At 41.2% G+C, this 13753-nt stretch overlaps 2 protein-coding genes and 1 long non-coding RNA gene across 3 annotated transcripts in view; 1 reads left to right on the forward strand and 2 right to left on the reverse strand.

The window, feature by feature from the left end:
- Window positions 1–1869: 1869 nt before the first annotated feature.
- Window positions 1870–3723, reverse strand: LOC134226342 (dihydroorotate dehydrogenase (quinone), mitochondrial). The gene is made up of 3 exons (XM_062707059.1): window positions 3517–3723; window positions 2782–3188; window positions 1870–2717 (listed from the first exon to the last, which is right to left on the reverse strand). Exons 1-3 carry the CDS (start codon window positions 3541–3543, stop codon window positions 1964–1966), a joined length of 1188 nt encoding a protein of 395 aa, XP_062563043.1. The 5' UTR covers window positions 3544–3723; the 3' UTR covers window positions 1870–1963.
- A 336-nt stretch (window positions 3724–4059) lies between these two features.
- Window positions 4060–4941, reverse strand: LOC134226339 (uncharacterized). Its single transcript, XR_009983456.1, has 3 exons — window positions 4706–4941; window positions 4527–4637; window positions 4060–4449 (listed from the first exon to the last, which is right to left on the reverse strand). It is a non-coding gene; the product is annotated as an uncharacterized LOC134226339 (long non-coding RNA).
- Window positions 4942–5130: 189 nt separating this feature from the next.
- The window catches only part of LOC134226337 (zinc finger FYVE domain-containing protein 1-like), a 35497-nt gene continuing 26874 nt past the window's right edge, over window positions 5131–13753 (forward strand). Inside the window, 1 exon segment of the mRNA XM_062707055.1 lies at window positions 5131–5709. Within this exon segment, the coding sequence (XP_062563039.1) occupies window positions 5650–5709 (60 nt within the window). The 5' untranslated portion in view covers window positions 5131–5649.

Here is a 13753-nt window from a genome sequence, read left to right on the forward strand (position 1 = left end):
TCATATAGTAATTCTTAACCGATTTTCTCGCTACAAGTTGCATTCGACGGGGGACAAACCCTAGTTGATCACTATTGAACTTCATAACGATTGTGGATTTAAAAAAAAATCTAAATATTGTCGGCGTAGCACCAACTTAGAATTTGGAAGTCGGGATTTCCGAACCGAACTTTCTTCCGAGGTGTTATCTGTCAAACTAATTGATGAGTTGTTTAGCGCATCTTTAGGCGAATCCAGCGCACTACTTCCGAAGTTGGGTTAGTTGCCTGAAATCCAACTTTGGTATAAAAAGCGTACTAACTTTGTTCCGGATGGACAATATTGCTATTTGCATTGAAAATTTTCGTTTCGTCACTGAAATCATTGACACTTGCCTTCAGCGACTGCTTACGCGATAGAGCATTTGCACATTTTATTCACTCACACATCTATAATACTGTCAAAATTTGCATTTGACAATAACATTTTCAGCCAAAAGCTCTATTTTTTGACATCAGGGCACTCACACAACCAATCGACCTCAGTAGTCAAAAATCAGGGATACCAACTTGACAACCATCTCCTTGTCGCCGAGTCTGGCTCTGAGTGTTCGGCGCGGAAACCCAAAGGTGGGAATAAAATAGAAGGCGAGGTGCACAGCGGGCAAGGTGGATCGATCACGTGGAGGACGATTTGCGGACCCTCCGCAGACTGCGTGGTTGGCGAAGTGCAGCCATGGACCGAACTGAATGGAGAAGACTTTTATGTGCAGCACAGGCCACTCCGGTCTTAGAGCAAGATTACCGGTGGTGAGTTTAAGCCGTTTGGCAGCGCAGTATCATTACTTGACACTTTACCGGTCGCTGCTAAACACGCTGCTATAACAGTAGCGCGACTGACAGGTGACCAAATTTGGTAGCGCGATAAGAGCGCTGCTATTTGATGAACTGTCAACTGTCAAACGTCACCGGTACGGAATACAGCAACCAAATTGAGAGCCGAAAATAGTAACCGATACGGAAACGAGTGACGAAACTAAAATGAAAGCGCTGCGCGGGTGATTAAAATGCTCGCGACCGATAATGATGCTCTTAGTCTGATAATAAATAAATTTAGTACAATTGCAACGCAAGCTTTGATTGCATGCAAGTTACGACGCATAACGCCATAACGTTTCTGCAACTCTCTGGTATAATAAAAAAGCTCGCATGAAACGCGCACGCTTATAATACTTTACTTGGTGATTTTAAAATTAATATAACAAATTATTCAGCATTTCAATGAATTTCCCGATAATGCATTTGTTTGCTTGGGTTATTTAATAATGTACGAGAAAGGCACAATCACTGCTAGGTGGTCTGATTTGTTTTTTTCAAAAAACGCGGCTACATGAACTTCACTTTATTTTTCCTATCTGAGCGTGATATGAGAAGTAATTTAAGGTGATTATAGAATGAAGCCTGTGGTGAATTTTAAATTCACCACACGTTTATCGACATACATTTCTAAAACCCCACATCTGGCGTAATAGTTTTCGTACAGTGCCGAAACTCAAATTATGATTGTTCAGCATAAAGGCCACCTTACACCTCGGGAATTTGGTTCGCGGGATTTTTCCCCATGCATTTTTACATATGCGATGTTTTCGGGATTTGGGCACGGAAAATCAAAATCCCGGCCCCATTTAAAATGCACGGGGACCAAAATCCGGCGGAAAATTTTCCCGAGGTGTAAGGTAGCCTTAACTAAGCAAACGATCTACCATTATTTCAGCCCCATACGCGTTATGGTTCTTCCATCTCGTGCTCTTGAAAAAAATATTGGAAAAGCACGTGGTTTACAAAATGGCCGATTTCTGGCTTCATTCTATAATCACCTTAAAAATTGAAATAACAATCAATTTGATTTTATTACATATTTAGCAAACTTTGATTTATACTTACGATGGTTTTTTCAAAATTGCTCACGTTCATTAGAATAAACGTTACAAGAATTTCTCGTAATTTTTTCCAACAGCCTCTTCAACACTTTTATAGCCGTTTTCTCTTAGTATCTGATCAAGCTCCTGTTTCACTCTCATCACTACCGGTGGTCCATGGAATATGAACGCTGTGTACAACTGAACAGCACTAGCACCGGCCAAGATCTTCTCATAGGCATCCTGCCCGGTGAAGATACCCCCAACCCCGATAATCGGTATTTTACCATCGGTCCACTTATAAACCTTCGCAATTAACCGGGTCGTCCTTTGGGATAACGGGGCTCCGCTCAAACCACCTAGCTGGCCGGCATTGATGCTCTTCAAGCTAGGTGGTCGATCAATTGTAGTATTGGAAACTATAACACCATCTATGGCGAACTCCTTCTTAGTTACGACGGTTACAATTTCTTGCACGTCCTCATCATCCAGATCAGGCGCAAATTTCACTAGAATCGGGCGTTGATCTTCCGGGGGTAGCGTGCTCCGCGCCTTCAGAACTTCGCTTAGCAATACTTGTAGGGTGGTCTTGTTCTGCATTGCCCTCAAGCCAGGCGTGTTCGGACTGCTTATATTTATGACGAGGTAGTCCGCTAAGCAACTGAATTTCTTTATGCCCTGGATATAGTCGTTATATGCATCAGGTGAATGCTTGTTTCTTCCTAAATTTATTCCCAGTATAACTCGGTTCTGAGATTCTTCGCGCATTTTCTTCAATCGTTCGTAAACAACATCATGACCTTCGCTATTAAATCCATACCTAGAAACGATAAAATCATGATCTTAATTCAGGTTTTAAATTTCGTAATAAACTACAAACATACCGATTCACAATTGCTTTGTCCTCATTCAAGCGAAAAACGCGCGGTCGCGGATTTCCCGGTTGTGGTTTCGGTGTGACCGAGCCAATTTCCACGAATCCGAACCCAATCCGTTGCAATCCATCGACCGCTTCACCGTGCTTATCGAACCCGGCCGCTATCCCAACGGGATTGCTGACTGTCATTCCGAGCAGTCGAGTGCGCAACGTGTCCGGATCCTGGTAGGTAGGCCGTACCAGATCTAACTTTATGCCGAGCACCGCCAGTTGGTGGGCCGTCTCCGGCGGGATTAGCCTAACCATGGGCATAAATATGCTTTCGTAGAATTTTTCATTGCCTTTGTAGAGACAGATTGCGCTAAACGTTAGGGCACCTAACGAGGTTACCTTCAGCAGCGATCGGAACTTATTCTGGAATATTAATTTCAAATAGCAATTATTCATCTAAGTATATATGTAAATGGGAAATGACGACTTTGGCAGGTTTTCAATGCAGTTGAAAACGGAATTACCATTATCTTGTTGGCCAACTCATGCACTTTCAGTTATTGATAAATAACCTAAATTACAAAATTCTTAGAATCTTATCAATTGGACCCGGAATAAATAAGCCTTTCGAATCAGTCTCTGCTATCAATAATTATTTCTAAATTAGGTTTACCGAATAACTACATTGAGCCCAAATTCCAACTTCGTTAACCGACCATTGTGATTTTTAGAGAATAATATTCTTACTTACCGGTGTGCTAACTCGACATGGATTCATGGCAATTACGTTGTTAAAAGCTAGTAAAAACAGCGAAATCAGCTGAAAACAATATAAATACCTTTTCACTTTATTGAAATTAAATTAAATATAAGTCGTGGACCAGAATATTGATTCGAACTTTAAATTATCTTCGATTGCCAGCATGTGTTTTTGTTATTGTTTTTAGCCGATCGGTGATAACATATGCGTTACGTAAAAATGCATTATGCACTTTGATAACGGTGTTACATTTTGGTCACTAATGTTACATTCGTTACTTTGGGTTCACTTTTGAATCGCTTTTCACGCTCGTCCAGCTGAACTCAAATTTGGGTCAGTTTAACTCAAAATAGGAAAAACTGGCTCATAAGACAAAATTGAGTTCACGACCCTTAACTCAATTTTGAGTTATTTAAAGAGATATTTTATTATGAGTTACATTTACTCAAATCATAAAATCGATTTTTTATGGAATTGAGTTTGTCATGCAAGAATGTTATTATAAATTTCAATTTCAAAGAGAATGTTTGAGGTGAAAAATGAAAAGCATTTTATTCATTTTATTTGCCAAACTCGTTCGTATATAAATAGATACAAAGCTTAATATAAAATAAATTAAAAAGGTTTAAAAATATATATGTATGAGATTGGAGGAAACGGAGAGCCCGTTGTTTATAGATCTGGCCATATTTTCTGCGACGTATGTTGGACGCTTCGGTCTCTATTCAAAACGGAAGAAGTTTTCGCTGAGCCTTTCTTAAATATATTAGCATGCTAGATGTTCCCGTCATGTCTTCGGAGCATCCTTGACTTGAATTTCGCCGATAAAGAGTCTCGTGATAGCTGGCAACGATGTAAAAATTCAGCAGTCGTCGAACGAAGTCTATAAACAACTGGATGCAAATGCAATGTTGTTCATTTAATCTGTATCAAAACATAAAACAACATATTTAATCGTGATTCACAGACACAAAATGTATATAATTTTCTCTGGAACTTACCGAACAAAATCCCTCCTGAGCAATGACTGTTTTTGCCTTTCTCGTATTTTTCTGTTGATTAAGCTGACTCCAATAAAATCTTTTCCGGAATAAAAGTCTCTGGACTCGGCTCTGGAATAAGAATGACAAATTTCATCAAAGAGGAGGCAAAAAATAACGTTTTGATAATTTTAACTTACATGAAACAAATTAACAAATTTTAACCCTTTTGCTATTACTGACCGTTGAACTTCGCCATTTTTCTAAAATTTTCACGGTGAACTCAAATTTCAGTTAGTTACTTATTTATTTTAGTTTGAGTAACAGTCACTCAATTTCATAAATCTCTCTTACTCAGCGTTTGACGTTTTAGAACAACTTGTGAAATTGAGTTAAGTTCACCCAAAATTGAGGTCGCCTGGACGAGCGTGAAAATTGAGGTCGCCTGGACGAGCGTGTTGATCTTTTTAGTACACCAACCGTTATCAACGTTATCATTCAGCTGTCAATTGTGCGCGCCCGCATGTAACGCTTTGCTTTCACTTTTTCCGCGCTGCAGAACGAGCGAACGTCGGCAAGAAAATCATACGAAAAAAAAAAAACACAAACACGACTGTCTGATCGCTGCTACGTCGGAAAATACCTTATCATTCATTCCTTCTGTGAGTCGCTCGGGTGTAGTGCGCTTAGTCACCGCCCGATAGTAGAGTGAAAAGTGTTGTAAATCCATGTTTTCGAGCTTCGAACTCGGTTGAAAAAAGTGCAAAATTGTGACTTAATCTGCGGGTGACCTTGACCGTATCTTCGGGTGGCAAAGCCATCGCTGGAAGTGGCCAAAATCTGGACTTAATCAATCGTGTGCGTGCGGAGTTTTATTTTAAGTTCCTTCTGCGCGTTTGAAGGTGACTACGAAGTCGGATTGAAACGAAGAGGAAAAACAAACTCAAGCTTGTGGTTGTGGAGAACGAGTAGAACGAAAAGGAGGAGGGGATCGCGCACTCGGTCCGTGAAACTTTGTGGTTTGTTTACGTTTTCTTTGTTGACGGCGGACTGTGAACCTGCCTGTGGTGGGGTCGGCAGCTGAAGTGAAAAAAAATCCAGATCTGCGGTTCCGGAAGCACTCAGCAGCAGCAAAGAAGTCACCATGATGGAAGAAACCGAAGACAGCGACAGCTTCGCTGTTCTCGGAGTCGGGCGAGATGTGGTACGTATTACAAATTGTAATTCCCTGCACAGTTCAAGCAATTGTGGTAACCTTGAAAGTCCACTTCCGGTCCTAGTTATTCCAACTCAGTTCTAGTTGGGTGATTCATTTTGCAGTGTTAAGTTTTAATCGTTTTGTTAACTAGACATGCACTAATGATATTCGTTTTGTTTCAAGGTCCCCAACTGGTACGATGTTGACTTGGAAACTTAACCATTCAAGAATCAAAGTTGAAGAAGTTAAGAACAGTCGCAATAATCATTTGTCGGTCAAGAAATCTCTTTATTTGGAAAGCATAGAAAATTACCTTCCAGACATTTTGAAGACTTCAAGCATTGAAATTGTGAATCTGATTTTGTATTCATTTCTGTCTGTTGTGAAGCATTTTTTGCCGTTCTATCGACTAAAAAATTGTATTTTTCGTTTGCTCGGTATAACGCGTTGTGAATTTAGATTACGCTAAAAATAAAAACAATGCGATAATAAATAAGATTTTGCATCGGTCAGCATTATCGCTTCATAGTGTTTATGTGAACTTTTCAAACATGATTGCGAGCCCCCTTCCTTGTGGCGATATTTGCACATTGCAGCTGTTATAGCTGCGTGTCGCATCGTTTACTTTCAGTAAATTCATGACAGACAATCACATCACAGTTAAAAACACTGCGCCATCCCCCTCTTGTGTTGATTGTATTGTATGCGTTTCTAATAGACCCAGGCTTCAATTTGAATAAAACTGTACATATAAGCGTCGGTTTGACTGGAAGTTTTGATTTCGCTACAATCTGTCTCAACCATTCGCACCTCAAAAACAACTGTTCATTGTTGTTTCTCTCAGTAATGGTGCATCATTCAATATTTGCTCCATTTTTGTTTATCCAAGATAGGACAAGTGAATGGTGCAGCTTTCTTACTTCGAGAAGGCGTCGAGTAAACATCAAGTAAAGCTTCTGGTCACATTCACATTAGCTGCAGAATTACAATCACGTTTCGTCAATGCCCGAATGTGTTGGTTCTCGACCGCTTTCGACCATAATATGTATTCGATTATCTTATCTCGAATGTTATTATATTGACCGGTTGGGATCTTTGTTTTTTTTTTTTTTTCATTGGGATGTCAGTGCCGAAGTCCGATTTGTGTACATCCTTACTACAATGTACCCATAGTGCTACCTCCGTTGAAATTCAATGCAAATTTTATATTTACCTGAAATCGTAAATATGGTTTATCCACTATTTGGGGAAACTCCACAATCCTTTGTTCGCTCTGGATGATCAACAAGGAGCATAATCCGCTTTACAATCTCATTTGGCCACGAAACCAAACTTATCCTAACTTACGCAGACTCCAATGCATCAAATCCAAAAAAACTGCGCATAAACTGGTCGTTCGTTCTGTTTGTGATACGATTATTTTTAAACAGTTGTCAACAGGTAAAGACACCGAATCCAGAAATCCTAAAGAATTGGGAAATCTTTTAAAGGAATTTGTCATGACTATGATGTACTTTTTTCTTGTTCAATGTCAACAATAATTAATGGGCTCTATCCCGTTGGGATTTGCACGGGACAAAAAGTGAACAAATTCCAAATTGGCCATTGCTGGGTCACGCAGCCATTCGCGTTAAACGCTGTTTATTGTAATCCCTTCCAGTAAAATAGATGAATATGATAAAACAGGAAGCAACAGATTAACTTTTTTCTCTTTATTTAAGTGATAACAGATTAACGAAATAAGCCGGTGATAACAAGTCACGTAAGTTTCAAAGTTAATTCGATTCCACCTAGAGGTGTGCGCTGCCGACAATTTTACATCGGCACGCCACTGTTTAAAATCTGACACGCATCTGACCTATAATTCACCTCGCCGTAGAAAACCGATTTTTTTTTTTCAGAATAATTCAGAATTATTTCGAAAAGCTTTAAGTTGAACATCCGAAAAATATCAAGTCTAAATTCCAAAGAGTTGTTCGTGAAAATTTCGTAGATTTTCCCGATTTATAACTTTTAAAACTTCCCGTTAAGGTCACTCCTGACGGAATCCAAGTTTCAAAGAGCTTGCGTTTTCGGGGGCACACCACTCGATACGAAAGCAACGCACAACTGTCATTGTTGATTTAGTTGTGCTGCGACAGTTGTGCGTTGCTTCCGTATCGAGTGGTGTGCCCCCGAAAACGCGAGCACTTTCGAAACTTGGATTCCATCAGGAGTGACCTTAATACTCCAAAGTACTTACAAAGTACTCCAAAGTAAAATTCATCATTCGGTTGAGAGGCCCAAATTTGGCGTAATTTGTTCGGCAGTGGTTGGTTAAAAATAATGTTCTATGTCGAAGTAGCCGAGAAGGTATGTAAAAGTTAAATTTCGATAAAATTTCAGTTGAATCAACACGTTGAGAAACTATATCGTTAACAAATGAAACCGTTGCACATTCTCGACGCTCTTTCAAAGTTTGTATATTTATAAGCATGCAACGTGCTTCATAAGATGGAAGAGGAAATGACGTCCAACCTAATTTACGAAAAGCGTATAATAGAAATTGTTTTTGTACTGATTCTATTCTTTCTTCATGTGTGGTTGAATAAGGCGACCATACAATGCTACAATATTCCAGTATAGATCGTACATATGAATTATATAGTGTTTTAATTGTGTAGGGATCCTGAAAGTTGAATCAAAAACGCTTGATAAAGCCTAGCATATTATTAGCTTTGTGGATGATTGTGTTATAGTGATCAACAAGAGTTAGTTTCGAATCTAAAATCACTCTCAAATCCCTAACTCTTTCGTGTCTTTCTACAGTATTGTTCCCTAGTACAATTTGTGTATTTGGTGTTATTCTTTTTCTGCTGAATGATATTTAGTTGCATTTCTTACATTCAGTTGCAATAGGCTTTTCCTGCACCATGTATAGAACATGTCGTACACCATGTGTTCGGAATATATACAGAAACGGCACTTAATTTCTTGTAGCAGTATATTTATACAGCTCAAACTGAAATTTAAAGGGTTTACATCAGTATTTATCTACAATTTGCCTTATTTACTTACAAAAGTTAGTTTCTTCTGCAAACTCGTGGTGCAATTTTCAGAACATTTACCGGTCCCCGTACTTCAACTATTCAACATTAGCCTATGTATTTATTCAGGATAATAATTATGTATTTTAAATAATTATAGTTAATTAGGATACTCACTAGTTTCCTGCTTTAGGACAAATTTTAGCTAATTTACGAATTTTGTTGTAATCAGTGCCTACGATGCTTTTGATATCCGCATATGACCTGGTTTTAGTTCAATTCATTATTAATATGTTTAGCTTACTAATTATTTTATGCACGACTTACTGTGATGTAGCACTATCTTATTTGCTAATAATTGTAAGATTAGTACAAAACAGCCGCGAAATAGTTTAAATTTTAATAATATTCAATAAACTTCTACAAGGTATCGAACCACCATTAACTGCTCTTTTTCTTGTTTTGTTTTTATCTCTTGTCCTAACGATTATTCCCATTATCTTCTCCTTCAATTCATGGCGCACAGTCACTAGCCCAGTGGTGTTAACACATCCCCAGCCCGTAACTCCGGTACTTCCTTTCCTGAGGATCCGGATTTACTGTCCTGAATCTCCAAAACCGCCAAGTTTGCCACAGCACGTCTGAATATTCCCTTAGATGTTCTTACATCAGCTTGTCTAATTCTGCCATCCATTCCAGCATACTCCGCTTCTACGATTCCTCGTATCCAGCACCTTCTGTAGTTACCATCCACCACAAAAACTAGGTCTCCGACGCGTACGAGTTTTTTCTCACTATACCATTTGGTTCGTTGATTAACTGTTGGCAAGTATTCTTTACACCAACGTTTCCACAATTCTTCTGCTAAAACCTGAGAACGCTTGTACACGTCCCGCATCGCTCCTGCTATGTGTTCTGGACACTGGGGCATTCCATCCTGTTCTCTGACTGATCCACGTAAGAAGTGATTCGGTGTGAGCGCATCCTCTTCCGCTGTATCCGGCACATAAGTTAACGGCCGTGAATTCACGATGTCTTCTGCTTCTGCTAATGCTGTCCGCAAAATTTCGTCTGTTAATCGTATTCCATCGTTCAAAACCTTGAGAACTTCTTTCACCGATCGCACTAGTCTTTCCCAAATGCCCCCCATGTGGGGTGTGGCCGGAGGATTGAAATTCCACTTGATGCTGGCACTTGTAATTCCTTCTGCACACTTTTGATTAATTTGCTCTACCGTTTTCTTGAGTTCATTGTAAGCGCCTCTGAAATTTGTTCCGTTATCGGAAAAGAATTCTTCTGGAGCACCCCGTTTACAGATAAATCGACGAATTGCCATCAGGCACGATTGCGTAGTGAGGCTATCCACAACTTCCAGATGAATCGCACGAACCGCCAGACAGGTAAACAAACAGATCCACCTTTTCTCCGATCGTCTACCAACAGATACTTCTACTGGCCCAAGGTAGTCAAGACCAACTGCGCTGAATGGTCTCAACCCCGGTGTAATTCTCTGAACAGGAAGTGGAGCCATAAGTGGCACCTCCGGTCGGCAACGATGTACCTTGCACCAGGCACAGTTCTTCATCACTCGCGAAATTGTCGTTCTTAGCTTTGGTATGTGGAACTTTCGGCGCACCTCGTGGAATATGGTTTCCCTGTTGGCATGTCCAAATCTCTCATGGTACTTTTGCAATAACTTATCTGTAACCTCATGCGCCTTCGGTAAAATGATTGGAAACTTTTCATCGAATGTAGCTGATACAGAATTTTGCATTCTACCTCCCATACGCAGCACGCCATGGCCGTCTAAAAACGGCGTGAGTTTGTACAATGAACTCGATCGCGATAAATGCGCCACCGGTTTGCCAATTCCGAGTTTCCCCTTCTTTTTTAGTAAGCGCACCTCTTCAACATAACCTTCTGCTTGTGCTAGCTTCCAAAGAACTTCTTCCGCACTTCTTAGCTCATCTTGTAATAAAGGCCGCTTCATGACATTGAGCTTTGCTATTATGAGCCGACGTTGGTTCTCCGATGCCTCTGATCCCAATATGGGCAGTTTGGCTATTTTCTTCCGACAATTTCCGATGAATCGCATGACTGTGGCTGTTACTCTGAGCAATCTATCCCATTTAGAAAAGCGGTGAACATTTATCACTTGTTCTGCTAACGATGCCGCATGCACTAACAACATACTCCTTCTCTCTTCTGCTACATTTGCTTCTGGGAGCGGATCAGCTGGCCAGTATTCTTCGCTTCGCTGGAGAAACGTCGGTCCAGTGAACCATGGCCCTTTGGGTTCAAGATTTGGTCCATTTCCCCACTTGGTCAATGCATCGGCGATATTAAACTTTGACGGGATTTTGCGCCAATCTGTCAAACTCGTTAGCTCGTGTATTTCTCCTACCCGAAATGCGACGAACTGTTTATAGTTGTGCTGATCCGAACGAAGCCAACTAAGTACGGTTTGAGAATCCGTCCACAAATAGCATTTTTGTATTAAAAGAGTGTGGTTTGCTATAACCGATCGCATTAGCCTTGCTCCCAAAACGGCGCCCATCAGCTCTAAGCGTGGCACTGATTGACGCTTCAACGGTGCGACTTTTGCTCTAGCCATCACAAGGGAGCATCGAACATCTTCTCCAACTGTTGCTCTAAAATATGCAGCACATCCATACGCTTGAAGGCTCGCGTCTGTAAACACGTGCAGCTGTATTGACCCAATCTCCGTCGTTTTCCACTCCCCGAAATAGGCTCGAGGTATTCGGGCTTGCTCCACGTCTGGTAAACAGCTAATCCATCTATTCCATTCTCGTGCATTCGTTTCATCGATCCGATCATCCCAGTCACATCCGGTGCGCCACAAACTTTGGATCAGAATACGGCCGTGGATAGTGAATGTCGCAAGCAAACCCAAAGGATCAAAAAAACCCATAACACAACTCAGTACAATTCTTTTAGTTGGTACTTCTCCATTCCACAAATACTGCCTTAATTCTTCTCGATGCTCCGTAGAGAAAGAAAACTTATCCATTCCAGGGCACCAAATGATTCCGAGAACGCGCTCAGCGCCCGTTTCTTTATCACGATTGAAATGAATCTCTTGATTTTCTTTCATGTCTCCTAAACTGTAGTTGTAGAGCACTTCTTTAGAGTTCGAAACCCAATTTCGGATTTCGAACCCTCCTTTTGAGTGAACGTACTTCACTTCTTTCGCTCTCCTTATGGCTTCTTCGACAGTGTCTGTGCTATCAAAATAATCGTCGACATAATGCTTGTCGACTATTGCTGCTGCTGCTTCCGGATATTGAATTGCAAACTCTAGTGCATTACGGTTTTTTATATATTGTGCCTGACACGGTGAGCACTTCGAACCAAACGTGGCCACGTCCATAATGTAGATTGTTGGTTGCTCTCGCGAAGAATTCCGAAACAGGAACAGTTGTGCTTTTTTATCCGCCTTTCGGATCAATATTTGATGGTACATTTCGCGTATGTCACCTCCGAAAGCTACCGGACGCTCTCGAAAACGGTTTATAACCGACGGTAGAGCTGTCAACATATCCGGACCTGCCAATAGCTGCGAGTTTAACGATACTCCTTGAACTGCTGCCGCCGCATCCCAAACCAAACGCACCTTCCCAGGTTTCTTCGGGTTCAGCACCACGTTGAGTGGCAAGTACCAGGTTCCGCCAGATCCAAATTCAGTTATTTCTTCAGCCGTCGCAGGATGTGCATAGCCCTTCTGTTCATACTCTGCTATTTGTTTACGCACGATGTCGTACAGCTGAGGGGATTTTTCTAGTCTATTCTCCAATTGTTGTAACCGCCGCATTGCCATCTGACAATTATTTGGAAACTTCGGACTGTCCGTGCTCCAAAGCAAACCGGTCTCGAATCGGTCGCCTACTCTAACTGTAGTCTTCTCCAACATCTCTCGAGCTTTCCGATCGTCTTTAGATTCTTGCATCACCGCCACTACAGACTCTTCAAGTGCGTACTGTGATTTCAAAACGTCATGTAGTTCTTGATTGCTAATATCACCATGGCACCCAACAAAACCTTTGGAACTTGTTGATTTTCTGCTTGGACCGTAAATTGTCCACCCCAGTGAGGAACGAACCGCAATTGGTTCACCAGCGTACCCGAGTCTTGATTCAATTGGCGCGATTGCATGAACGTTATTTATTCCTATCAAAATTCCTGGTCGTTTGTTGCAGTACGACTCAACTGGCAAATTCCGGAGAAACTTGTAGCTTTCCATCAGCGCGGGCACGTTCAGCGACTGTTGAGGCAGCATGAGCTTCGGAACTGTTTGCACCATTCGCAGCAGAATTTTTCTTCTGATCCTCGAGCAGAAATCCACAAATTCGTTTGACGAGAATCTCTTTCTGTACGTTTAATGTCAGCTGTCCAAGTAATGGTTAAGGGTTCTTTGTTCCTTGTATGCCGAGTTTGTCTACTAGCGAGCTTTCGACGAGTGTAACGGAAGCTCCTTCATCTAAAAACGCCAGAGTTTGCACAGAAAGTTCGCCGCAGTGCAACGTTACCGGAATCATACGAAAGTAGATCGCATCACCGGATAACGAATGTGTGTTGAATGCCACGATTCCTGTCACTGGGTGCAGTAATGTGTTGTGACGCGCCGAACAGCCATCGACTTTGCAACGGATCTGGAACTTGCACTGAGACTTACCATGATCGTTTAAACATATTTTACAAAGTTTCCAATTGTCCACCAGCCTAATACGTTCTGTTGGAGATAGACATCGAAAATCCTCGCAAAACCGCAACCGGTGGTCTGTGCGACGACAAACTTTGCATGGCTTCAACTTAGGGGGTTCCTTGACCTTCGACGATGATTCTACGGCTGAGCTGTGGTTGAAAACGGCACCCCTTTCTCTTCTCAGTCGATGTCCCGAACCAGATGATACTGTTGTACACTTGAAGTCAATGTTCTCATTCGCCTCACAAGCTTCCTCTACTATTCTCGTTACGAAATCGGTGAAAGTTCGCAGAGTGACTTG

Source organism: Armigeres subalbatus, chromosome 3 (assembly GCF_024139115.2).
Source record: "Armigeres subalbatus isolate Guangzhou_Male chromosome 3, GZ_Asu_2, whole genome shotgun sequence".
NCBI lineage: Eukaryota > Metazoa > Arthropoda > Insecta > Diptera > Culicidae > Armigeres > Armigeres subalbatus.